The 26,052-nt window shown below is 36.7% G+C and overlaps 1 protein-coding gene across 1 annotated transcript in view; it reads left to right on the forward strand.

The window, feature by feature from the left end:
- The first annotated feature begins 3,973 nt into the window (after positions 1–3,973).
- The window catches only part of LOC127451714 (uncharacterized), a 30,185-nt gene continuing 8,106 nt past the window's right edge, over positions 3,974–26,052 (forward strand). The window contains exons 1-9 of the mRNA XM_051716611.1: positions 3,974–4,391; positions 7,822–7,952; positions 8,050–8,161; positions 20,725–20,820; positions 20,996–21,136; positions 21,348–21,475; positions 21,557–21,693; positions 22,634–22,727; positions 22,854–23,240. Of these exons, the coding sequence (XP_051572571.1) occupies positions 4,127–4,391; positions 7,822–7,952; positions 8,050–8,161; positions 20,725–20,820; positions 20,996–21,136; positions 21,348–21,475; positions 21,557–21,693; positions 22,634–22,727; positions 22,854–23,240 (1,491 nt within the window). The 5' untranslated portion in view covers positions 3,974–4,126. The remainder of the gene's footprint in view (positions 4,392–7,821; positions 7,953–8,049; positions 8,162–20,724; positions 20,821–20,995; positions 21,137–21,347; positions 21,476–21,556; positions 21,694–22,633; positions 22,728–22,853; positions 23,241–26,052) is intronic.

Genomic DNA, 26,052 nt, shown 5'->3' on the forward strand with positions numbered 1-26,052 from the left:
ACCCATTAATTAATTATAATGTTTTTTCCTAAGAGTTTTTGCTGAACTTAAATGTAATATTTGGCAATATATGCAAAACACATGTTTATAAATGGTTTTTACTGATACAAAATAGTCACAGACTTGTACATATATGAAACATAGATTTCAGTATACTACGAAAATGGTTTTAATACTGTATATGTATAAAGAAATTCCCAAATACAATGTATGTATGTATATATATATATATATATATATATATATACACACACACACACACACTGGTGGCCAAAAGTTTGGAATAATGTACAGATTTTGCTGTTTCAGAAGGAAATTGGTACTTTAATTCACAAAGTGTCATTCAACTGATCACAAAGTATAGTCAGGACATTACTGATGTAAAAAACAGCACCATCACTATTTTGAAAAAAGTAATTTTTGATAAAATCTAGACAGGCCCCATTTCCAGCAGCCATCACTCCAACACCTTATCCTTGAGTAATCATGCTAAATTGATAATTTGATACTAGAAAATCACTTGCCATTATATCAAACACTGCTGAAAGCTATTTGGTTCGTTAAATGAAGCTTAACATTGTCTTTGTCTTTGTTTTTGAGTTGCCACAGTATGCAATAGACTGGCATGTCTTAAGGTCAATATTAGGTCAAAAATGGCAAAAAAGAAACAGCTTTCTCTAGAAACTCATCAGTCAATCATTGTTTTGAGGAATGAAGGCTATACAATGCTTGAAATTGCCAAAAAAAACTGAAGATTTCATTCAAAGGTGTACACTACAGTCTTCAAAGACAAAGGATAACTGTCTCTAACAAGGAAAGAAAGAGATGTGGAAGACCAGATGTACAACTAAACAAGAGGATAAGTACATCAGAGTCTCTAGTTTGAGAAATAGACGCCTCACATGTCCTCAGCTGACAGCTTCATTGAATTCTACCCGCTCAACACCAGTTTCATGTACAACAGTAAAGAGAAGACTCGGGTGCAGGCCTTATGGGAAGAATTGCTAAGAAAAAGCCACTTTTGAAACAGAAAAACAAAAAGAAAAGGTTAGAGTGGTCAAATAAACAGTCATTGTACAACAGATAATTGCAAAAGAGTGTTATGGATCTTAACCCCATTGAGCTTTTGTGGGATCAGCTAGACTGTAAGCTGCATGAGAAGTGCCCGACAAGACAGCCACATCTATGGCAAGTGCTACAGGAAGTGTGGGGTGAAATGTCACCTGAGTGTCTGGATAAACTGACAGCTAGAATGCCAAGGATCTGCAAAGCTGTCATTGCTGCATGTGGAGGATTTTTTGATGACAACTCTTTGAAGTAGTTTAAGAAGTTCTGATTTTTTTTTCCAAATTGTAATAGTAATTTTTCACACTATTAATGACTATACATTGTGATCAGATTACAACGATATATCCGGATTTATATATACACACACAGGTGCATCTCAATAAATTAGAATGTCGTGGAAAATTTCATTTATTTCAGTAATTCAACTCAAATTGTGAAACTCGTGTATTAAATAAATTCAATGCACACAGACTGAAGTAGTTTAAGTCTTTGGTTCTTTTAATTGTGATGATTTTGGCTCACATTTAACAAAAACCCACCAATTCACTATCTCAAAAAATTAGAATACATCATAAGACCAATAAAAAAAAACATTTTTAGTGAATTGTTGGCCTTCTGGAAAGTATGTTCATTTACTGTATATGTACTCAATACTTGGTAGGGGCTCCTTTTGCTTTAATTACTGCCTCAATTCGGCGTGGCATGGAGGTGATCAGTTTGTGGCACTGCTGAGGTGGTATGGAAGCCCAGGTTTCTTTGACAGTGGCCTTCAGCTCATCTGCATTTTTTGGTCTCTTGTTTCTCATTTTCCTCTTGACAATACCCCATAGATTCTCTATGGGGTTCAGGTCTGGTGAGTTTGCTGGCCAGTCAAGCACACCAACACCATGGTCATTTAACCAACTTTTGGTGCTTTTGGCAGTGTGGGCAGGTGCCAAATCCTGCTGGAAAATGAAATCAGCATCTTTAAAAAGCTGGTCAGCAGAAGGAAGCATGAAGTGCTCCAAAATTTCTTGGTAAACGGGTGCAGTGACTTTGGTTTTCAAAAAACACAATGGACCAACACCAGCAGATGACATTGCACCCCAAATCATCACAGACTGTGGAAACTTAACACTGGACTTCAAGCAACTTGGGCTATGAGCTTCTCCACCCTTCCTCCAGACTCTAGGACCTTGGTTTCCAAATGAAATACAAAACTTGCTCTCATCTGAAAAGAGGACTTTGGACCACTGGGCAACAGTCCAGTTCTTCTTCTCCTTAGACCAGGTAAGACGCCTCTGACATTGTCTGTGGTTCAGGAGGAATATGACAACTGTAGCCAAATTCCTTGACACGTCTGTGTGTGGTGGCTCTTGATGCCTTGACCCCAGCCTCAGTCCATTCCTTGTGAAGTTCACCCAAATTCTTGAATCGATTTTGCTTGACAAGCCTCATAAAGCTGTGGTTCTCTCGGTTGGTTGTGCATCTTTTTCTTCCACACTTTTTCCTTCCACTCAACTTTCTGTTAACATGCTTGGATACAGCACTCTGTGAACAGCCAGCTTCTTTGGCAATGAATGTTTGTGGCTTACCCTCCTTGTGAAGGGTGTCAATGATTGTCTTCTGGACAACTGTCAGATCAGCAGTCTTCCCCATGATTGTGTAGCCTAGTGAACCAAACTGAGAGACCATTTTGAAGGCTCAGGAAACCTTTGCAGGTGTTTTGAGTTGATTAGCTGATTGGCATGTCACCATATTCGAATTTTTTGAGATAGTGAATTGTTGGGTTTTTGTTAAATGTGAGCCAAAATCATCACAATTAAAAGAACCAAAGACTTAAACTACTTCAGTCTGTGTGCACTGAATTTATTTAATACACGAGTTTCACAATTTGAGTTGAATTACTGAAATAAATGAACTTTTCCACGACATTCTAATTTATTGAGATGCACCTGTATATATAAATCCGGATATATCGTTGTAATTCCAAATATATAAATCAGAATATATAAAAATATAAATACAAAGTTGTAAATCCTGAAAATATAAATCTGAGTATACCTGAAGTGGTCCTTTGTCACAGTCAGTTCAAAATGGAAGACTTCTCTAATTATTTTGTAGAATTACACAATTTCCTTTATCACTTTTCACAAGGAGAGCTTAGTCTGTGCATGTTATAAAGGATGTCGAGACACCTTGAAGACCATATCAATATCATTATGGTATTCATGAGAACTCTTAATGGATTGTCAAGCTGCAAATGGAGCTGTGCTAGATCTCTTAACAGCTCCATGTTGCGGCCAGCCTTCAATTATGTAAAGCAGAAAAAGACTCCAATTGGTCTGGATAACTGATTTGGATAATCATTGTACAATACTGAATTATTAAGACATGGGATCTACTTTTAATTACACTTTATTTAAGAACATATGTCTATGATCCTACCTGATCATAAAGTTACAACTACATATTCAGATTTAGATTTATATATTCAGTATTTACAAATATATATTCGTATATATATATATATATATATATATATATATATATATATATATATATATATATATATATATATATATATATTCAGATTTATATTTAGATAGTCGAACTTAAAAGTATATATTCAGATTATATATATATATATATATATATATATATATATATATATATATATATATATATATATATAATGGCATAATGACCAGGTGGCATTTCAGACATGCCAAGATTAGCTTAAATGCAGTTTTTCGACGTTTATTATTATTATTATAAGTGCCCCAGCAACAACGTATTAGCATATTTTTGGATACTTTCTGTTAAATTCCGTTCGGGATTACATTCACAGCAATGGTTGAGTTTACGCGAGCCTTGTATACGGTGGTTTACGGTAATTTATCCCATGATCCTGTTCTGCAAATGTTGTGATGTGTGCGTTGATTTTGTCCTGATTATAGAAGCATTGATTGTTAAGAAAACTGTAGAAAAGCAGGCTTTTATCATAGAGACTATCGCGTTGGCTGTTGGATGAAAGACGGGTATTTACAATCTATATTATTGTTAAATACTGCCGTAAATGATGGACATCATGGCCAATGCTGTTGATTTTCAGACACAGTTAACATCCATAATGGAAATGTTGGCGAAGACCGCTATTGTTGAAATAGGCAAACTTTTCGAGGAGAATTCATTGATGCTGCGATTAGAGATATCAAGATGTACAAATCAAATTGAATCTCTGCGACAGAAATGTCATTTTCTGGAGAGTGAACTTCAAACAGCCCGGAGAACCGCTGGAAAGATGAACGGGACAGATGCTGCATTGAGCGACGTGTTAACCGGTGATTTATGAAACCTTACATTTTCCTTCATTTATATATGATTTATACATGGTAAAATGTTAAGCAATGGTGAAAGTACTACACTCTATCAAATTAGCCAACCGATTTTAAATTAACCTAAAATATCTGCCTTTGTTTTGATCATAAAAATGTAGTTATGATGAAAAAACGAGCTTGCAGGGGGTGTGAGACGTGAATAATGTTGCATATGGCAAGCCGAATTGATTTTTAATCGTATGCAGGATATGAATTACTCTATAAATATCAGCAATTACATTTTCTCGGGTTAAAATGCTCGTTTTTGATATCTGTAATCGTATTCAAACATGTTAGTTTTGATATTTCAGATATCTGGGAAAGGTATTTAGATATCAATAATTTGGAGAGGAATTATCATAAAAGGGTTTCTTACTAGTTATATTCAAATTACAGTTACAGATATCTTCTATTAAAGGTGCACTCAGTAACTTTTGTCTTTGTGTCATCTTGGACTTACACTGACACCTAGCGGCTTGGATGCAGCATCATTTAAAATCAATAGTTCTCAGTTTCAGGTTCAGTGGACTCTATGCACGGTCAGTTCCGCATTTAACCTCAGGGGGCACACTTACATCCGGCGCAGCACCGGAAACATTTATTTCTGGGGGGAGACAATATCCTCTGCACACTGGGACACAGAGCTCCATCCAGTAAAAGGAAGAAGTGGTTTAACAATGTGTATTTTAAGTTATCAACCACAATGAGGGTGAATATTCACAAGCCATAGACCAGCACTGGCTTAGCAAGGTCCCTGACCCTGTTACGACTGTATTACACATGTAATTATTTTGATTCATTTTGCTAGATAAAGTATAGCCCTCTGTGACATTATAAGTTAAATATAGTATGACAACTGATGATACTCTAGCTTTACAGCAAATACTGGAGTGAACAATATTATACTTCTTAACACAGTGACCTTTACTTCTTTTTTTTTTTTACATACAATTTGTCTAATGGTGGGTAATATTTAGGGCCCAAGCACTGAAAGTGCGGAGACCCTATTGTTCTTCTAAAGATTATTATTATTATTATTATTATTATTAGTCTTTTCAAGGTTTTCAGTACTTTTGGGGTACGTAACATGCTTGAAAACTCTTGATTTGAATTTTGCACACACATCAGAGTCGTCGGCCATTAGGGCTGGGCAAAGTTGCGCGGGGGGGTTTGGTGGGCATGTAAGGGGGGCTCTGTAGCACCCCCATTTTCACCTACAGTCAACAAAATTGGTACATATATAGTTCTCATCAAGCTGGGCAACTTTCATAATTATAGTCATTAGGTCCGCCCAACAGGAAGTCAGCCATTTTGGATGTTTTGAGTATTGCAGTCTCTGAACTTTTAAATACTCCTCCTAGGTGATTCATGATACTGTCACCATATTTAGACAACATTATGCCAAGACATTAAAGATGCTAAAGTGTTGCCATGGCGAGGCATTAAATTAATGGTGAAAAAGGGAAACAGGAAGTGTCACATATCTTCTGTGTGCAATGTGTGATTTAGATCAAAATTGATGGATTTGACTATTTTGGGTCATGGTCATAGCACCACAACCTGGCAGCAGGAAGTGCAGCTCTTACAACAGACTTTAAAATAGTCCTCTTATATTTACTCAAATTGCTTAAAAATTGTTTAGAATAATGTCAAATGCCAAATGCATGTGTCCACCTTGCATTGTTTTCCGAAAGCCACCGGGTGGAAATGGACCATTTGTGCTTGGACCCGTCAGTAGTTTACTGTATTCTATTTTTGCAGTGTAAGATAATTTTCACTTTCAGTAAATATACGTTAATGAAAATCACGTCCCGTTTCTGAGAGATTTGTCATGTGCGTGTGCAGGGATCTGTCGAACTGAAGAGAGCCCTGATGATGAACGAATGCTTACTAGAAGTGGACATTTTACTCTTCCTTTTTTTATTTTTTTTTTTGCAAAAAAAGGACCGTTAAAAATTATGCAGTAATTTGACACAATAAACATGGATTAAATTATGTGTTAACACTGCAATAAGGTTCCATTTGTTAATATGCATTAATGTATTAGGTATCATGATCAGACAATTAACAATATATATATATATTTTTTACAGTATTTATTAATCTTTGTCAGTATTAGTTAATAAAAATAGAATTGTTCATTGTTAGTTCATAGTGCATTAACTAATGTCAATATATACAACTTTTGATTTTTAAAACCTATTAGTATGTTGAAATTAACATGAACTTGTTGCTGGATTCCTCACTTGTAAATCACTGTACAATCGCTGGATGTAAATACTTTGCAAACAGATGAAGTCTTACACAACAGTATAGCAGTGCTCGGCCATTCTGCAAGCTTCAAATCGTATGTATTTACACTTTTGGAGCTAATTACTAAGATCATTTTTATACTTTTACTAAATAAAATCACATTTGTTGTGATAAATCACTTAATTTTAAAAACAATAGTAGTTTGCTACAACTCGACGCGTTAGCTGGATACGATACCAGAAGATTGTTAGCCCCCTGAGATTTGACCGGAAATACATAGGCTACGTTCCATGCATAGAGTCCATTGTAGAAATTTTGTATTCACAGTCAGCCATGATTACTTTAATCAGTGAGTGAAAGTGTCAAATTACAAGACGGTTACTGAGATTAAGCAAGTAGTATTCGGCTAGTCATGTGATTCTAACATGGCAGCCCCCATGTGTGGACCCTCTCCATGTAGAATAAAACGGCTTTTATAAGGTTTCTGATATGACCGGATTGTAATGTGAGTGCTCATGATTTCTTACATTATATTGCAAAATTACAAATCGTGTTTTAGGAGTTAAGCTTTTTTAATGAGGAAAAAATTACTGAGTGCACCTTTAACATTGCTACTTGTGAAAACCATATTACAGATATAAAAAAATCAGCTTTTTCACTAGTTGTAATTCAGATTTTTATTTCAGGAATGGACATTTGCATTAGTAACAATGTAACTATTGATTTAAATAATTGATCATTTTTACTATAAGAAGTGCATTGCTGATTTGTGCGTTTTGAATAGGAGTCAATGACACACAATTGTGAAATGAATGAAAATGCAATTACAGATATCAAGAATTGTTTAACCCTTTTTGATATTAAGAATATGTATTTCCACAAGTAATGATGTCATTTTGAAATCAAGAATCAAGTATTTTTTCTAGTGCAAATGTAATTACTGATTTAAAGAAATTAGCCCTTTCACTAGTAGTAATTTGATTCCTGATATCAAGAATCTAAATTTAACAAGCGAAAATTGAATTGTTTATTTCTATAATTCATATCCCGGACATGATGAATAAAAGTTAATTCGACTTGCCATATTTTATGAACGACAGGCATTTGAATTTTGTGTCCCTAATACTCACGTGTTCTGCAGACATTGGACATCGTCCCGCAATTGACAATGTCTTCGGTAAGGAATGGTGCATGGATATGTGGAGACACGAGGAGTCAAATGTTGGTCAAAAGGAGGACACACGTGTAGACTCTTCAGTCATCACAGGAGAGGTTGGTCTTATATACTGCTGTTGATGTACATGAAGTTCTCTTTAAGCAGTGTTAGAATACAGCTTACTAGTTCTCTCTTTGGCTTTCCATCCTTTAGCCAGTAAATTTGATGGATGAAGAACCAGACATGATCATGATAAAGGAGGAAACATTTGAGGATTGCTGTGTGAAAGATAAAACTGAGGAGGATCAAAGTAACAGTTTGAGAGGTATGTGGAGAGAGAACATGAGAAGAGCTGGTATAGTATCACAAGCCCTTTTGACATTTAATCATGTGCAGGTCAGGATATGAATTATAGAAATCTACAATAGTAGTTAAAATACAGATTCTTGATATCAGCAATGGAATTACAACCATTGAAAATGCTATTTCTTATATCAGTAATTAAGTTTGCACTAGATAAAACATTAAATATTGGTCATCAAAAATGATGTCATTGCTCACATAAATACCCATCTTTCATATAAAAAAATGGAATTTCAATGTCATTCACTCCTGTTCAAAATGCAATTAATTTCTTACTAGTTAAAATTCTAAATGTGCATATCAGCAATGTACTTCTTACTAGTAAACATAAAATATTTTATATCAATAATTACATTTTTAGTAGGGAAAATGTCCATTCCTGATATCAGCTATGAAATTAATTACTGGTAGTAAAAATGCTAATTTCTGGAATTTGTTTTTCACTAGTGGCAATGTTAATTTCAGATATCTATATTGTGATTGTAACTAGTAAGAACGCCTTGTAAGATATCTTTAATTACTCTCCAGTTTTTGTATATCTGAAATCCATTTGCTGATATATGAAATTAACATTGCCACTATTGAAAACAAAATTCTAGGTAACAAAAATTTGCATTTTTACTAGTTGTAATTCAAATGTTGATACACAAATACAGTGTTACATCTAAGTATATTTTCAAATGAAAACAAATTGGAGTAAATCAAAGCCTCCACGTATTTCTCTGATCCATGATGCACATTTTTTTTTTTTTTTTTACATGAAGATGAGGTAAGACAAGCTTAGCTGTATTCACACGGTCTAGCTACATGAAATGACTGTTTATATCTGATTCACTGTTATATTGTACATGTTTATACAGCACTATATTTTATGAACAATATAAACAGAAAAATGTGAGTTATGTACTGTAAAAAAATGTAGAACTAGGTTGCATGATTTGGACAAAGTCATATTGCAATTATTTTGAACAATATAGCTATTGTGATTTGAAATGCGATATGATAAAAAAAAAAAAAAAAATCTAAGCTAAGTGATTCCTTTTGACTAACATTAGATCATGGTTTGCCGATGCTCTACTGCCAATAAAAAGACATGGGGCTCTATTTTCATGACCGTGCAAGTCACAGGGCTACGTGCAACCAATTCTGGTGATGGCGCTAATTCTAAGCTCAATTTTCATACTTGGGTGGGCAATCTTGGCTATCTGTGGGCATATGCGTGCAATTGTGGGTGTATTGTATGTTAAGTGGCGGAAATCGCAATTTGCTATTTTCCTGAGAAGTAGGTCATTGTACAAAAAACTCTGAGAACCACGTATTCTCGGTGCAAAGTCTAAACTTAGTTCCTGCATTTGTAGTTTTGGGGATTCCACCAGCAGATGATATCAAAGAGCTATCGATGACTTTTACTACTAGCCATGATTTGTGTGTCAGTTGATCAATATGATTAATAATATGATTATTTTCTATAGCGCCTTTCCAAAGCTCAAGGAATGAAACATAAAACATTAAACAGAGGAACATGTAACAAATAGCTAAACATTATAAAATGGGAGAGCAGCTAAGCATTTTTCAAGCGTCCATATTTTGAGTCTTCTAATGCATTTCATACAGACTATTTACACCACCAAATTCTAATGAATAGGCTGTCTTCATTTATATTGACGTTACTTGACAGGGAATGGAATATATAATTGGAAGCAGACGGCTCAATAACCGGAGAAGAGCCTCAGAATTTAATTGCACTTGACTCATCCCATTAGCACTTTACCCACGCAATTCATCCAACCCACTTTCGCCTTGAAAATTCCAAAACTTCATGGCCACACCAACTGGCTTTGCATGTATGACGTATCGCATAGCACTGCACTTAAGACTTTACACTCTTGAAATAGGGCCCTTAGGCTACTCTTTAAGGGTTCACTTTGAGTCCTCTGAAAAAGAATGAAACTATAGCCTTTCACTTTAGCTAAAAAATAAATAAAAATGAATTAAACAGTGAAACAAAGAGACAAAAAGGACACACACACACACTGTCATATTCACATTGTACCTGTCCACTGTGTACCTCTTTTTGTCTACTTTGTGATTGGGTCTCAGCCCACTATTCATCATCATTATTTTTGGAACCCTGTCAACCTGAATATTATATTATTGCAATGTAATAGTTATTATTGTAATTATTATTTTACAACAGTAATATATCAAACTTTTATTTTATAATATAATCAAACTTTCGTTTTGGCAGAAAAATGAGTTTACAACATCTGTATAATGTACTCCTCATTTAAATATTTTAACTCTGAACATAACGTGCTCAGCATGTTACTAAACAGACCTAGGCATGAAATTGGCCGTGGGACTATGGGTAGGCATGTGTTGGTATTCGATAATGCAGTATATCACGGTAATTAACATGCACAATATTGTTATCGTGGGCATTTCAAAATACAGTACATAATTCTAGATAACTTTTAAGCCAAATTGTTTAGATTTTTCTGATCGCACAGCAGTTTTTTTCCGTTAACGAATCAAGATTCACAACACTGTGTGTATGCGGCATATAATGAGTACATGCGCACTTTGATGTAAATAAAACCAACATGGACAAGAAGCATGGCTGAAGGAGGAACGCTGCTGACCCTTTATTCGCCTTCTGAAATTCAGTTGGAAGTGTGGAAGTATTTTGGCTTACATAAAAATGCAGAGGGACTTTTGGTCAAAGATTTACATTTTACATTTAAATTTATGCATTTGGCAGACGCTTTTATCCAAAGTGACTTACAGTGCTCTTATGAAAGGGACAAAAAATGCCTTGCTCTAGGAAACAATAGTGGTTGCTGTGGGGATAGAACCAGCAACCTTCTGCTTACCAGTTCTGTGCTTTAGCCCACTACGCCACCACCACTCAAGGTGGAAGATGGTTTTCCTTTGTGTAAAGAATGTGGTAGAACAGTGGCAGTGAAACAAGAACACCTCCAAAATGTTCGCTCATCTGCAGGACAATCATTCCGTGCAATTCAGTGAGAATTGTGACAGTTCTGCTAGTTTTTCCAAACTGCTTTTGAAAACTGAGAGACAACACACTTAAGAGACAATTAAGATGACAGAGAAAGTGAACTGTTGCTGCCATTTGCAGACAATATGTAGCTTGTTTTACAACTCCGCTAGCTACACAGTAACCTTTGCATCTTGTAGTAAAAACTAAAATACAGTTGTAATCAGCTAATTCTAAATCCTGTAATAAATAATGGCAATGTGGCACAATGATCATTTAAATATTAAGTTCAACACAACACAATTGTATGTTGCCATACAGTGTGAGTGAACCTGCAGTTGTTAAATTTATAGTTAGTGCCTATCTATATATTAGCAACTGGCTTGCTATCCAGATAAAACATGCACACTATTGTTGTATACAGTGCATCCGGAAAGCATTCACAGCGCTTCACTTTTTCCACATTTTGTTATGTTACAGCCTTATTCCAAAATGGATTAAATTCATTATTTTCCTCAAAATTCTACAAACAATACCCCATAATGACAACGTGAAAGAAGTTTGTTTGAAATATTTGCAAATGTATTAAAAATAAAAAACAGAAAAAAAAAAAATCACATGTACATAAGTATTCACAGCCTTTGCTCAATACTTTGTTGAAGCACCTTTGGCACCAATTACAGCCTCAAGTCTTTTTGAGTATGATGCTACAAGCTTGGCACACCTATTTTTGGGCAGTTTCTCCCATTCTTCTTTGCAGGACCTCTCAAGCTCCATCAGGTTGGATGGGGAGCGTTGGTGCACAGCCATTTTCAGATCTCTCCAGAGATGTTCAATAGGGTTCAAGTCTGGGCTCTGGCTGGGCCACTCAAGGACATTCACAGAGTTGTCCCGGAGCCACTCCTTTGTTATCTTGGCTGTGTGCTTAGGGTCGTTGTCCTGTTGGAAGATGAACCTTCACCCCAGTCTGAGGTCCAGAGTGCTCTGGAGCAGGTTTTCATCAAGGATGTCTCTGTACATTGCTGCATTCATCTTTCCCTCAATCCTGACTAGTCTCCCAGTTCCTGCTTCACTGTAGGGATGGTATTGGCCAGGTGATGAGCGGTGCCTGGTTTCCTCCAGACATGATGCTTGCCATTCAGGCCAAAGAGTTCAATCTTTGTTTCTCATGGTCTGAGAGTCCTTCAGGTGCCTTTTGGCAAACTCCAGGCGGGCTGTCATGTGCCTTTTACTGAGGAGTGGCTTCCGTCTGGACACTCTACCATACAGGCCTGATTGGTGGAGTGCTGCAGAGATGATTGTTCTTCTGGAAGGTTCTCCTCTCTCCACAGAGAAACGCTGGAGCTCTGTCAGTGTGACCATCGGGTTCTTGGTCACCTCCCTGACTAAGGCCCTTCTCCCCTGATCGCTCAGTTTGGCTGGGCGGCCAGCTCTAGGAAGAGTCCTGGTGGTTCCAAACTTCTTCCATTTACGGATGATGGAGGCCACTGTGCTCATTGGGACCTTCAGTGCTGCAGACATTTTTCTGTACCCTTCCCCAGATCTGTGCCTCGATACAATCCTGTCTCAGAGGTCTACAGACAATTCCTTGGACTTCATGGTTTGGTTTGTGCTCTGACATGCACTGTTAACTGTGGGACCTTATATAGACAGGTGTGTGCCTTTCCAAATCATGTCCAATCAACTGAATTTACCACAGGTGGACTCCAATCAAGTTGTAGAAACATCTCAAGAATGATCAGTGGAAACAGGATGCACCTGAGCTCAATTTTGAGTGTCATGACAAAGGCTGTGAATACTTATGTACATGTGTTTTTTTTTTCTTTTTTTTTTTCGTTTTTTATTTTTAACAAGCTTCTTTCACATTGTCATTATGGGGTATTGTTTGTAGAATTTTGAGGAAAATAATGAATTTAATCCATTTTGGAATAAGGCTGTAACATAACAAAATGTGGAAAAAGTGAAGCGCTGTGAATACTTTCCGGATGTGCTGTACAATTAGTTGTTCAGTTAGTTATTCACTTTATTAAGAACACCTGTACACCTAATTATTCATGCAATTATCTTATCAGCCAATCATGTGGCAGCAGTGCAATGCATAAAATCATGAAGATACAGGTCTGGAGCTTCAGTTAATGTTCACATCAACCATCAAAATGGGGAAAAAATGTGATCTCAGTGATTTGGAGCATGGCATGATTGTTGGCGCTAGACGGGCTGGTTTGAGTATTTCTGTAACTGCTGATCTCCTGGGATTTTCACACACAACAGTCTCTAGAATTTACTCTGAATGGTGCCAAAATCAAAAAACATCCAGTGAGCAGCAGTTCTGCAGACGGAAACATCTTGTTAATGAGTAAGGTCAACAGAGAATGGCCAGACTAGTTCGAGCTGACAGAAAGGCTACGGTAACTCGGATAAACACTCTGTACAATTGTAGTGATTGTGCTGTCAGTCGATTAAAATGTTTAATTGTGATTAATCACAGATTTTCAAAGTGCTGAAAATGTACTCTATTTATACTTCTTTTCCTGTTAAGATGCATTTATTTCCTTTTTAGGAACGAAAACAAAATAATATTTTACAATAATGCTTTATTTATTATTTAATTATTTATTTATTTTTTATCCCCTTTTCTCCCGATTTGGAATGCCCAAATTAGGTCCTCGTGGTGGCGTGGTTACTCACCTCAATCCAGGTGGCGGAGGACAAGTCTCAGTTGCCTCCGCTTCTGAGACGTCAATCCTCGTTGTGCATGACACCGCAGAGACTCCCAGCATGTGGAGGCTCATGCTACTCTCCGCAATCCACGCACAACTTACCACATGCCCCATTGAGAGCGAGAACCACTAATTGTGACCACGAGGAGGTTACCCCATGTGACTCTACCCTCCCTAGCAACCGGGTCAATTTGGTTGCTTAGGAGACCTGGCTGGAGTCACTCAGCACACCCTGGATTCGAACTCACTACTCCATGGGTGGTAGTCAGCGTCAATACTCGCTGAGCTACCCAGGCCCCCACACAATAATGCTTTATTAACATTTTCCAAACAAAGCCTTCCATAGTATAAAGACAGAAATGCACTACAATAGCACCAATTCAAGTAACACTAAATGTTTTCCAAACTCTATGTGTGATAATTGAAGAACTAGTCCCCATTGGTTGAGTATTTATTGCATTGGGCATTAATTCTTTTAAACCCTCATCCCCCACAATATTAATCAGCTGGCCGCATCTGACTATTCATTTGCTATCAAGGGTCAAGTGCTGCTTTGAACTCCACATGAAAAGCACTGCAGACAACGGCTGTGTTAGAAATGGAATACTACCCATACTACTTTTATCTATGTATATCTTTGTAAAGCAAAAATAGTAAGTATAGTAGTATGCCATTTCGAACACGGCCAACATCTTCAACGTCAACAGACCCTCCACTTATGGAAAGAAATTGGTAATTTTATTCACCAAAGTGGCATTCAGCTGATCACAATGTATAGTCAGGTCATTAATAATGTGAAAACTTACTATTACAATTTGAAAAAAAAAATGTCAGAACTTCTTAAACTACTTCAAAGAGTTCTCATCAAAAAATCCTCCATGTGCAGCAATGGCAGCTTTGCAGATCCTTGACATTCTAGCTGTCAGTTTGTCCAGATACTCAGGTGACATTTCACTCCACGCTTCCTGTAGCACTTGCCACAGATGTGGCTGTCTTGTCGGGCACTTCTCATGCACCTTACAGTCTAGCTCAGGGATGGGCAACTTTGAAGGGGGCGAGGGCCAACATTTTTTCTCCATTCTACCAAGGGGCCGGATTACAAATCCGCACTCTAACAATGTTCACCCCTTTACTCAATTTCCTCATTATTGTGGGAAATCTATGCACAACTAATGCAATGTTCTTTTAAAGATTTTGTTACCTATATTAACATTTTTATTTAAAAATATTTATAAAAACTAATATAATTATTTTGTAACTTGCATTTTTACTAAAACATGCCATTCACATGTACAAATTCATGTTCAACTGACAAGCAATATACTTCAGATCTTATTTACATTGTCTGTTGCAAATGTAGACAAACACACAAATGAACAGACAACATTTTCAACCCCACCTCATAAAACAGCTTATAGGTATTAGTTAAAATATTATCATCAATAACAATACTGGATACAAGAACATAACATTTCAGTGCATTAATACAAAACATTTCAGCACCACAACATACACGCACGGACCGAACAGGCCCGTGCGTCAGAGAACATTCTCTCTATTCGTAAGACTTTTCAACAATCAGTCAGGCATTTCAATCGTGCATTTCTTCAAAGTTTCTCCCTCTTACAACAACTTTTTTTGTTTTTCACAAGCACGAGCGAAACAGCATTAGATGTCTTTGGTGATTCCTGCACTGTCACGGATATCGTAAAAACGTTTGATGACTTTTACCCTTGTATTTTATTTACCCATTACATCTGTGAGGAGAGCAGCTCTGGTGTATGTATCTCTTATACTGTATGCCTCTTTGATCATTTGATCAATGGTGTTTGCGAATCAAATTGAAATCTTTAATGACAGATTTCGTATCCAGGCAAACAAAAGACATGGGTTCCACCTGTGTACATTAACAATAGCGTGCACTATGTCGCTGACAAGCTGAGGTAAAATTTAGCTAAATTTACCTTAGAAATGATGAGCAAGTGTAAGATGTTGCATGCTAGAATTCTAGAGTGATCAGCAGGTCTGCTAAGAACAAACAACCTCTTCTGGTCAATAGTTGTAATAACATCATAAACTGAATGCAATCTTTACATAATCCCTTTAACAAAGAAATAAAATCAATCCTCAGTCTTGTCTGACGGGCCGTATTCAACGATACAGAGGGCCATATACGGCACACAGGCCGCCAGTTGCCCATCCCTGGTCTAGCTGATCCCACAAAAGCTCAATGGGGTTGAGATCCATACAGTAACACTCTTTTCCAATTATCTGACGTTCAATGTCTGTGTTTCTTTGCCCACTCTAACCTTTTCTTTTGTTTTTCTGTTTCAAAAGTGGCTTTTTCTTTGCAATTCTTCCCATAAGACCTGCACCCCTGAGTCTTCTCTTTACTGTTGTACATGAAACTGGTGTTGAGCGGGTAGAATTCAATGAAGCTGTCAGCTGAGGACATGCGAGGCGTCTATTTCTCAAACTAGAGACTCTGATGTACTTATCCTCTTGTTTAGTTGTACATCTGGTCTTCCACATCTCTTTCTGTCCTTGTTAGAGACAGTTATCCTTTGTCTTTGAAGACTGTAGTGTACACCTTTGTATGAAATCTTCAGTTTTTTGGCAATTTCAAGCATTGTATAGCCTTCATTTCTCAATACAATGATTGTCTGATGAGTTTCTAGAGAAAGCTGTTTCTTTATTGCCATTTTTGACCTAATATTGATCTTAAGACATGCCAGTCTATTGCATACTGTGGCAACTCAAAAACAAACACAAAGACAATGTTTAGCTTCATTTAACAAACCAATCAGCTTTCAGCAGTGTTTGATATAATGGCAAGTGATTTTCTAGTACCAAATTAGCAATTTAGCATGATTACTCTAGGATAAGGTGTTGGAGTGATGGCTGCTGGAAATGGGGCCTGTCTAGATTTTATCAAAAATGACGTTTTTCAAATAGTGATGGTGCTGTTTTTTACATCAGTAATGTCCTGACTATACTTTGTGATCAGCTGAATGCCACTTTGGTGAATTAAAGTACCAATTTCCTTCCGAAACAGCAAAATTTGTACATTATTACAAACTTTTGGCCACCAGTGTGTGTGTGTGTGTGTGTGTGTGTGTGTGTGTGTGTGTGTGTGTGTGTGTGTGCGTGTACGTGTGCGTGTGTATATATAATATATATATATATATATATATATATATATATATATATATATACACTATATTGCCAAAAGTATTCGCTCATCTGCCTTTAGACGCATATGAATTTAAGTGACATCCCATTCTTAATCCATAGGGTTAAATATGACGTCGGCCCACCCTTTGCAGCTATAACAGCTTCAACTCTACTGGGAAGGCTTTCCACAAGGTTTAGGAGTGTGTTTATGGGAATTTTTGACCATTCTTCCAGAAGCGCATTTGTGAGGTCAGACACTGATGTTGGACGAGAAGGCCTGGCTCGCAGTCTTCACTCTAATTCATCCCAAAGGTGCTCTATCGGGTTGAGGTCAGGACTCTCTGCAGGCCAGTCAAGTTCTTCCACACCAAACTCGCTCATCCATGTCTTTATGGACCTTGCTTTGTGCACTGGTGAGCAGTCATGTTGGAACAGGAAGGGGCCATCCCCAAACTGTTCCCACAAAGTTGGGAGCATGGAATTGTCCAAAATCTCTTGGTATGCTGAAGCATTCAGAGTTCCTTTCACTGGAACTAAGGGGCCAAGCCCAGCTCCTGAAAAACAACCCCACACCATAATCCCCCTCCACCAAACTTCACAGTTGACACAATGCAGTCAGACAAGTACCGTTCTCCTGGCAACCGCCAAACCCAGACTCGTCCATCAGATTGCCAGATGGAGAAGCGTGATTCGTCACTCCAGAGAATGCGTCTCCACTGCTCTAGAGTCCAGTGGCGGCGTGCTTTACACCACTGCATCCGACGCTTTGCATTGCACTTGGTGATGTATGGCTTGGATGCAGCTGCTTGGCCATGGAAACCCATTCCATGAAGCTCTCTACGCACTGTTCTTGAGCTAATCTGAAGGCCACATGAACTTTGGAGGTCTGTAGCGATTGACTCGGCAGAAAGTTGGCGACCTCTGCGCACTATGCGCCTCAGCATCCGCTGACCCCGCTCTGTCATTTTACGTGGCCTACCACTTCGTGGCTGAGTTGCTGTCATTCCCAATCGCTTCCAATTTGTTATAATACCACTGACAGTTGACTGTGGAATATTTAGTAGCGAGGAAATTTCACGACTGGACTTGTTGCACAGGTGGCATCCTATCACAGTACCACGCTGAAATTCACTGAGCTCCTGAGAGTGGCCCATTCTTTCACAAATGTTTGTAGAAGCAGTCTGCATGCCTAGGTGCTTCATTTTATATACCTGTGGCCATGGAAGTGATTGGAACACCTGAATTCAATTATTTGGATGGGTGAGCGAATACTTTTGGCAATATAGTGTATATATATATATATATATATATATATATATATATATATATATTATATAATATTTTATTTTTTATTATTATCTGTGTCTTGCTGCTGTTTTTGTATTGTTGTACACTGGAAGCTCCTGTCACCAAGACAAATTCTTTGTATGTGTAAGCATACTTGGCAATAAAGCTCATCCTGATTCTGATATGTGTGTATATATATATATATATAATTTAATATATTTGGGGTGTTACAGTTCAAAAATCACGGTTTTAGTGTCACGTGTCGGTGCAGTTCGTTATTTGCAATGTACAGAAAAAAAAATATATTACTGCCAAATCCAAAATAAGAATACTCTATTTGGTAACAAACACTTCAACAGGTTTGCCCTGAATAAAAATAATTGTTTTACAGTAACCATAGTTATGGTATTTGTAGTAAAATCTTAGTAACCACAAAATCAACATGGTTACTGTCATGTTTACAATATATAGTATAATCATAGTTACTATATGGAAACTACAGTATTACTGTTGTAAAACCATGGTTAATTGTATCAAATCCATTTTTTCTGCAAAGAAAACCATGGTGACAGCAGTCATGGTTACTACAGTATTACTAGAGTAAAACCATGGTTAATTTTTGCTGGGACTTTAACTAAAAAAACCTTTTCTCTAATTAATAAATCAATATTATAACTTAATACCTGCACTATTATGCTACATGCAACTCTACTGCACATATATTCAATATTTGGAAGCTGTACATCACTATAGAAGGAACTTTGCTATTAAAATGGATAGGAGGGATGTTGTGACGTGGCTCGAGTGTTTTAATCGTACGCGGAAATCACACATCTTCGTCAGCTAAGTAAGGAAACATATCGTTGGCAATGAACATCCCAATCGCTTTAGTTATTGTTTTATGCCTGTCCGAATTAGCACTGAGTGCTTGCTTTAAAACGAAAGGGAGTGTGTGCAGTTTCAGCTCATCTGCGGCTCTGTGCACACCACGTGCTATCTTTCCCCAGTGATTTTGGCGTAAATGATCACATGTCGATGTATTACCAGTATACGGCACTTGTGTCGAGCGATGGCTGCAAACAGTGCCTGTTTTATAAACGTTTTTTGACCATCGCTGTTGTAATTGACTGCAAAAACAAAATGTTTCCTTTTTTTTGTTGTTTTGATCAACAGCTGACCGTAAAGAACTGAAAGGATATTAAAGAAGACAATATCAAACACAAATGGCCTAAGTTCAGGCATGAAACTCTACTTGGCGCAAGTTGAAAGGTTCTTTGAACTTGTTATCTTTTAATCAGTCGGCACGCTCACATGTGAAATGTTAAGCCAATTGGCTCTCATGATGTAAGCTGATAGGTCTTTTTACTTGTAAAATTGCTCTGTTTTGCAGATAAGCTGATTACACTGCAGTGTGCTGCGAGAATTGCTCTCTAAAAATGGTATTTGCTCAGGTGGTTTGCTGGGGTTTTCTTCTATCAGTTTGCACGGTAAGGTCAGCATTTGGCCATGACTCATAGAAGCGCGTTTTTAACAAAAATGCCATAATGTGTGATTATTAAACTGCAAAGGCTGCAATTTAATTAGATTAATATATAGTTTGAATGTGTTGCACACTTCAAATGTGAGCGCTGTTTCGGGACATCCCTAGTGATATAGGTCACTTTTTAAGTGATTCTTATTGGAAATTCTGTTTGGAATGATGCTACAACATTGATTGTGATCCCTTCGAAGTGCCCTACGAAGGCATCATCAGCACAGGTGAGAACACAGCCATGTGCGTTGAGCAGATGTAGAGGGAGGGTGCTTTTTCGTTCTAGAAAGCATTTGATTGGACAAAGGTTCTCAGCCTCTATGTGACGTAATGATTTTGCCTGCGTTTGTTTAGCTGGAAGAGAGAGACTGCATATTTTAAATGCTTTTATCTTCTGGAAAAATGAAAAATAAATTCTCAAAGTTTAAAGTACACTAGCATATAAATTACCTTAAAGATAATCAGTATAGACTAAAAGCAGCAAAACATTCATTTTGATTTCATGGGGGCTTTAAAAGATTGATCTTGGGATTTTAAGAATCAGTATCAAGATCGTTCAAATCAAGATTGTGATTAACTGGAAAATCAGTATTTTTATCCAGCCCTAATATTCTTATTTTAAGTCTAAATTTAAAGTTTGAGCTAGATATCTAATATGGCAAAAATAGCGTGGTATAAAACGTGTACGCTAGACCCATGGTTTCTTCAAGTCGGGAATGTCATGTATGTGCTTGCTAGGTGAAATGTTCACAAGCTATCTAGATGCACTTGGTTGTCCAAGGCTAACAATAAGAGGTATGTGCTTCATTCCAAAGAAATGCTGGTTCAAGTGGAGTATGAGGGAAACCTGAAATGGGTCCGAATCCCAATTAAAAACGACTGCTATGACTATTACCAATTCATTAAAGAAGGTAAGTTAATATCTTTAAGATAATGTCAGATGATTAAATTCACACTTTTGCACCTTTGCACCTTTTCTATTGCTCTGTTCTCAGAATCTTTTATGAGCTAAATGTAAACACTCATAGTTTGATACACTTTAATACATTTGAACTTAATTTAAATGTATTTGTTTCTACCTCTTAGCTTCTACCAAGTTCAGCTTGCCAAATGGAACTAATGTGGTCCTGAAAGACTCTGCAGAAGTTGATGTTGATTCTGATATTTTTGATGAGTTAGTGAGATCATCTAATGTGTCTTTCAAACTTTGCAGTGGTGATAAGTCTGGTAAGAAACTCAAACGACCTTCTGTCATTTTTAAAGCAAAATATATTATCAAGGTTGTTTACTCTCTTCATACTTATAACTGCACAGCACTTCATGATAGCATCTTATAAAATATGCAGTCTACTGCATTTTTATTATTTTGAACATTTAATGATCATACTGTCGTGTAGAGTGCACAACATATTTTGATTTCAATATAATGTTCTCTAAGCTGAAAGAGACTCGTCAGTTTCATCAGTGGAATCAGAAAGTTCAGGCTCCACAGTAATTCCACAGTCTACAAAGGCACGCAGAAGACAGCTGTTAGAAGAAGCTCCTGACTGTAATGTGTCAAGAGATGTAAGTTATTTTTTTGTGCATAGGATATCAACAATTTTCAGGATACTAAAAGCAGGTTTCTTTGCATTGTTTATAATATAGTTGGTTCATGCAGCTCTGCGCTCAAAACCAGGAGGCTCAGATATATTGAAAGAGTACAACCAAACCAACAGTTTGTCTGACCAAACCCGAAGGAAACTGGTCAACATCCTCGTGGCGGACATGGTAGAGAGTCATGGGTAAGTGACCAATAAAGTAGTCTACATATAGTCTAGTTCATATAAGAAAACTCCCACCAGTTGTAAAAATGTCCACTCTGTCTTAATATTTTACCCTAGTCTATTGTAATGTTAAAGGGATAGTTCACCCAAAAATGAAAATTCTCTCATCATTCACTCATCCTCATGCCATCCCAAATGTATATGACTTTCTATCTTCTGCTGAACACAAACGAAGAGTTTTAGAAGAATATTTCAGCTCTGTAGGTCCAAACAATGTAAGTGAATGGTGACCAGAATTTTAAAGCTCCAAAAAGCACTTTAAGGCCACATAAAAGTAATCCATAAGACTCCAGTGGTTAAATCCATATCTTCAGAAGTGATATGATAAGTGTGGGTGAGAAACAGATCAATATTTAAGTCCTTTTTACTGTCAATCTCCACTTTCACTTTCACATTCTTCTTCTTTTATTTTTTTGGCTATTCACATTTTTCATGCATATCTACTGGGCAGGGAGGAGAATTTATAGTTGAAAAAAAAAGGACTTAAATATTTATCTGTTTCTCACCCATACATATCTTATCACTTCTGAAGACATGGATTTCAACCACTGGAGTCATATGGATTACTTTTATGCTGCCTTTATGTGTGTTTTGAACCTTCAAAGTTCTGGTCACCATTCACTTGCATTGTATGGACCAACAGAGCTGAAATATTCTTCTAAAAGTCTTTGTTTGTGTTCAGCAGAAGAAAGAAAGTCATACACATCTGGGATGGCATGAGGATGAGTGAATGATGAGAGAATTTTCATTTTTGGGTGAACTATCCCTTTAAACTTTTTTTCCATGAATGTCAATTATTTTTAAATATAAATATAAAAATACCAAATAGCCATATGAAATGCTACAGCTAAAATCAAATTGTGACTAAATAAAATGTCTTTGTCTTGCCGTGATAAAGGAGGCTCCCATCAGTCAATATGCGCATAACCTATGCTCTTGGGATTGTGACTCTTTTCCCCAGTTTGAAGGATAAGTGCTCACCAACGGGTTACGTGAGTATAAAGTAAATTGACACACTGTACATGGTCTCTCTTTTAATACAGCATTAACACCAAATGTATTTGGCATGCATTTTACTGAGATGACTTATTGAAGTATTTAAAACTTTTGTTTGACAGGAACAGTACTATGATCCACTCAGTGGCAGGGGCTACCTTGCCTACAGATTGAAAACAGTTCAGCGCAACTCAGGAAATAACTTGAAGAGGAAATCAAAGTCGGTTTACCAATATGGGAAATCAAAGACAATTTACCAAGATCAGCAATCAAAGTTGGTTTACCAAGATGGTCCCAAGACTCTGCGAGTGACATCTTCAACAGCTGTGCAGCTATCAGATGACGAATGCAGAGAAGCTATACTCGTAATGAAGCAATCGAAAGACCAAACAATTGTTAAAGAGAGAATGAAGGCAACTTTTAAGTACAGACGAAATATGATACATGATCCAGACAAGTCTTCACTCATCCTGGATTACTTTCCTCGGTTCTTGGATACGCCAGGCTTGGTAAGAGTCCGATATTGTCTGTATAGTCTGACAAATGACTGTAATGATCCGGGTCTTTTAGTGCATCAAAGCATAATATGTCACAATGGGTGGAACGGGGGCTCAGTGTTTAGCACCGTCACAGCAAGAAGGTCCCGGGTTCGAGTCCCAGCTCAACTGGGCCTTTCTGTGTGGAGTTTGCATGTTCTCCCTGTGTTTGCATGGGTTTCCTCTGGGTGCTCCGGTTTACCCCACAAGTCCAAAAACATGCAGGTTAAATGAACTGGAGACTCTAAATTCCCCGTAGGTGTGAGTGAGAGTCCCCCAGCCACTGGGGGTTGCATCAGGAAGGGTATCCGGTGTAAAACCTGTGCCATGTCAATTATGCAGATCACGGATGGTCTGCTGTGGCGACCCCTAACGGGAGCAGCTGAAAGAAGAAGAAGAAAACATAAAGTGTCAACAGTGCTGTTTCCGAATGCATTAACTTTTTAGGAAATCAAAAATGATCTATAACAAGTCTGAGCAGTTACTTGATTATTCTTATACTGATGTGCAAGTTATGAATGTTCAACTCGAAAGGAACTGTTGAAGTCTCACAAGCCTGAAGTACAACATTAGGCTACATAACACAACTGTTATGTAATGTTGTACTTCAGATAGGGGTGAACGATTAATCGTAATCAAATTTAAATCGCGATATGACCTAGTGCGATTGTCAAACTGCATGCACTGCGATTTATTTTAATAAATAAATAGTTTGCCCGTGCTGCTCGCTGCGCTTACTGTATGCGCGCAGCTCTGTTCTCTATAGTGTATTACACACATACTGAAAGGACGCATGATACAGTGTTTTCAGAGCACTTGATATACACAAATTTCCTCTTGTGCTCAGAGTTAACAAACGTACTCAAGTTCGGTTTGCTAATGTGTGATGAACACGTTATATATACAGCACTCTAGATTCACTTATTGTGCGTTTATGTAATTCCAAATATGATTGGTTGCTAAAAGTTACTATCCAAATCTAAAGTAACCCCATAGCAGTGGATGAGAGCATTTTACTGCTTTAAAAGGCCATTGTGAACTCTCCTACAAAAGGACTTCCTTTAGTTTTCCACCAAAATAAAGGTTTAAAGGAATATTCCGGGTTCATTACAAGTTAAGCACAATCAAAAGCATATGTTGCATAATATCGATTACCACAGACATTTATTTTGACTTGTCCCTCCTTTTCTTTAAAAATCTGGGTTACAGTGAGGTACTTAGAATGTAAGTAAATGGGGCCAATCCATAAATATGAAAATAGACACTGTTTCAAAAATATAGCCACAAGACATAAACAATATGTGTGTTAACATGAATTTAGTGTGATAAAATCACTTACAAACCTTTCTGTGTGAAGTTATAGCCAATTTTACAACTTCATTGTCATGACGATGTAATGTCAACAAACCCTAAAATTACTGTAAATATTACGATTTAAACAACTTTACAGCTCAAGTAATACACAAGTTTTAACAGGAGAATGAATGTAAGTGCTTTTATAAAATTATAACTTCACATTTCACATTCTGTCCAAAAATTGGCCCCCATTTTGTAACCTAAATTTGTGCTTTTTTTTTTAAAGAAAACAACAGAGTCTAAATTCTTTTTTTGTGGTATATTTTGCATTCTTTTCAGGGTTGGGAGGGTTACTTTTGAAATGTATTCCACTACAGATTACAGAATATATGCTGTAAAATGTAATTTGTAACGTATTTCTTTAGATTACTCAAGGTCAGTAACGTATTCTAAATACTTTGGATTACTTCTTCAGCACTGGTAGATTTTATCACTTGTTTTGACTATAAAAACTCTGCCAGTACGGTAAGACAAAATACACGTTAAAAATACATTCTCTGAAAAACCTAAATATCTTATGCAGTGTTGTTTCTAAAACAAGATCAATCAAACTGATCTTGTTTTAAAGATTTTTAGATATTTTTACAGGAAAACAATACAAAAATTATTATCAAGAATATGATTTTACTAGGTCTTACTAGAAAAAAAGAAATTATGATCCAATGTGAATTTTCTTGATAAAAAAATATGATCGTGCCTGGTAACATGTGCATGTAAAATGGCTTGAAATAGCATTTTAGCTTAGCGTAAAGCTGACAATTTACACAAGATTTATTTCTATTTCTTGTGCTTCAAACTTACTTCAAACTTACTTCTCTGTCTGCTCGTATGAATGTAACACATCATAAGAAAGTGTTTCACCGCTGTTCAAATGCACTTTGGATCGCATCATTTATATGTATAAATGTTTTCCATCTGAAAGGACTAAATATTAAATGAAATAAATGACAATAAAATGCAAAGTAATCTCTTCAGTAATCAAAATACTTTTTGAATGTAACTGTATTCTAAATACCAATGATTTAAATTGTAACTGTAGTGGAATACAGTTACTTATATTTTGTATTTTTTTTAATATGTAATCCCGTTACATGTATTCCGTTACTCCCCAACCCTGGATATTATGCCACTAATGCTGTTGATTGAGCTTAACTTGTATTGAACCCAGAATATACCTTTAAGGGTTTAACCGGCCCACATAGCAATGTTACAATGTTCTTAACCAAGTTAAGAAATGATTGAAGAAAAATTATACCATTATATTATAATAGCAATGATGATGATAATGATAATTTATTAACTTAATAATAACTTGTTATTGGGTTCCAAAAAAATAATGCTGAAAAGTTGACAGAGACCCAATCACAAAGTGGACATAAATAGGTACACAGTGAACAGATACAATTTGAATGTGATTTGAAGTGATTTT

The sequence above is a fragment of the Myxocyprinus asiaticus genome, chromosome 14, assembly GCF_019703515.2.
Source record: "Myxocyprinus asiaticus isolate MX2 ecotype Aquarium Trade chromosome 14, UBuf_Myxa_2, whole genome shotgun sequence".
Classification (NCBI taxonomy): Eukaryota; Metazoa; Chordata; class Actinopteri; order Cypriniformes; family Catostomidae; genus Myxocyprinus; species Myxocyprinus asiaticus.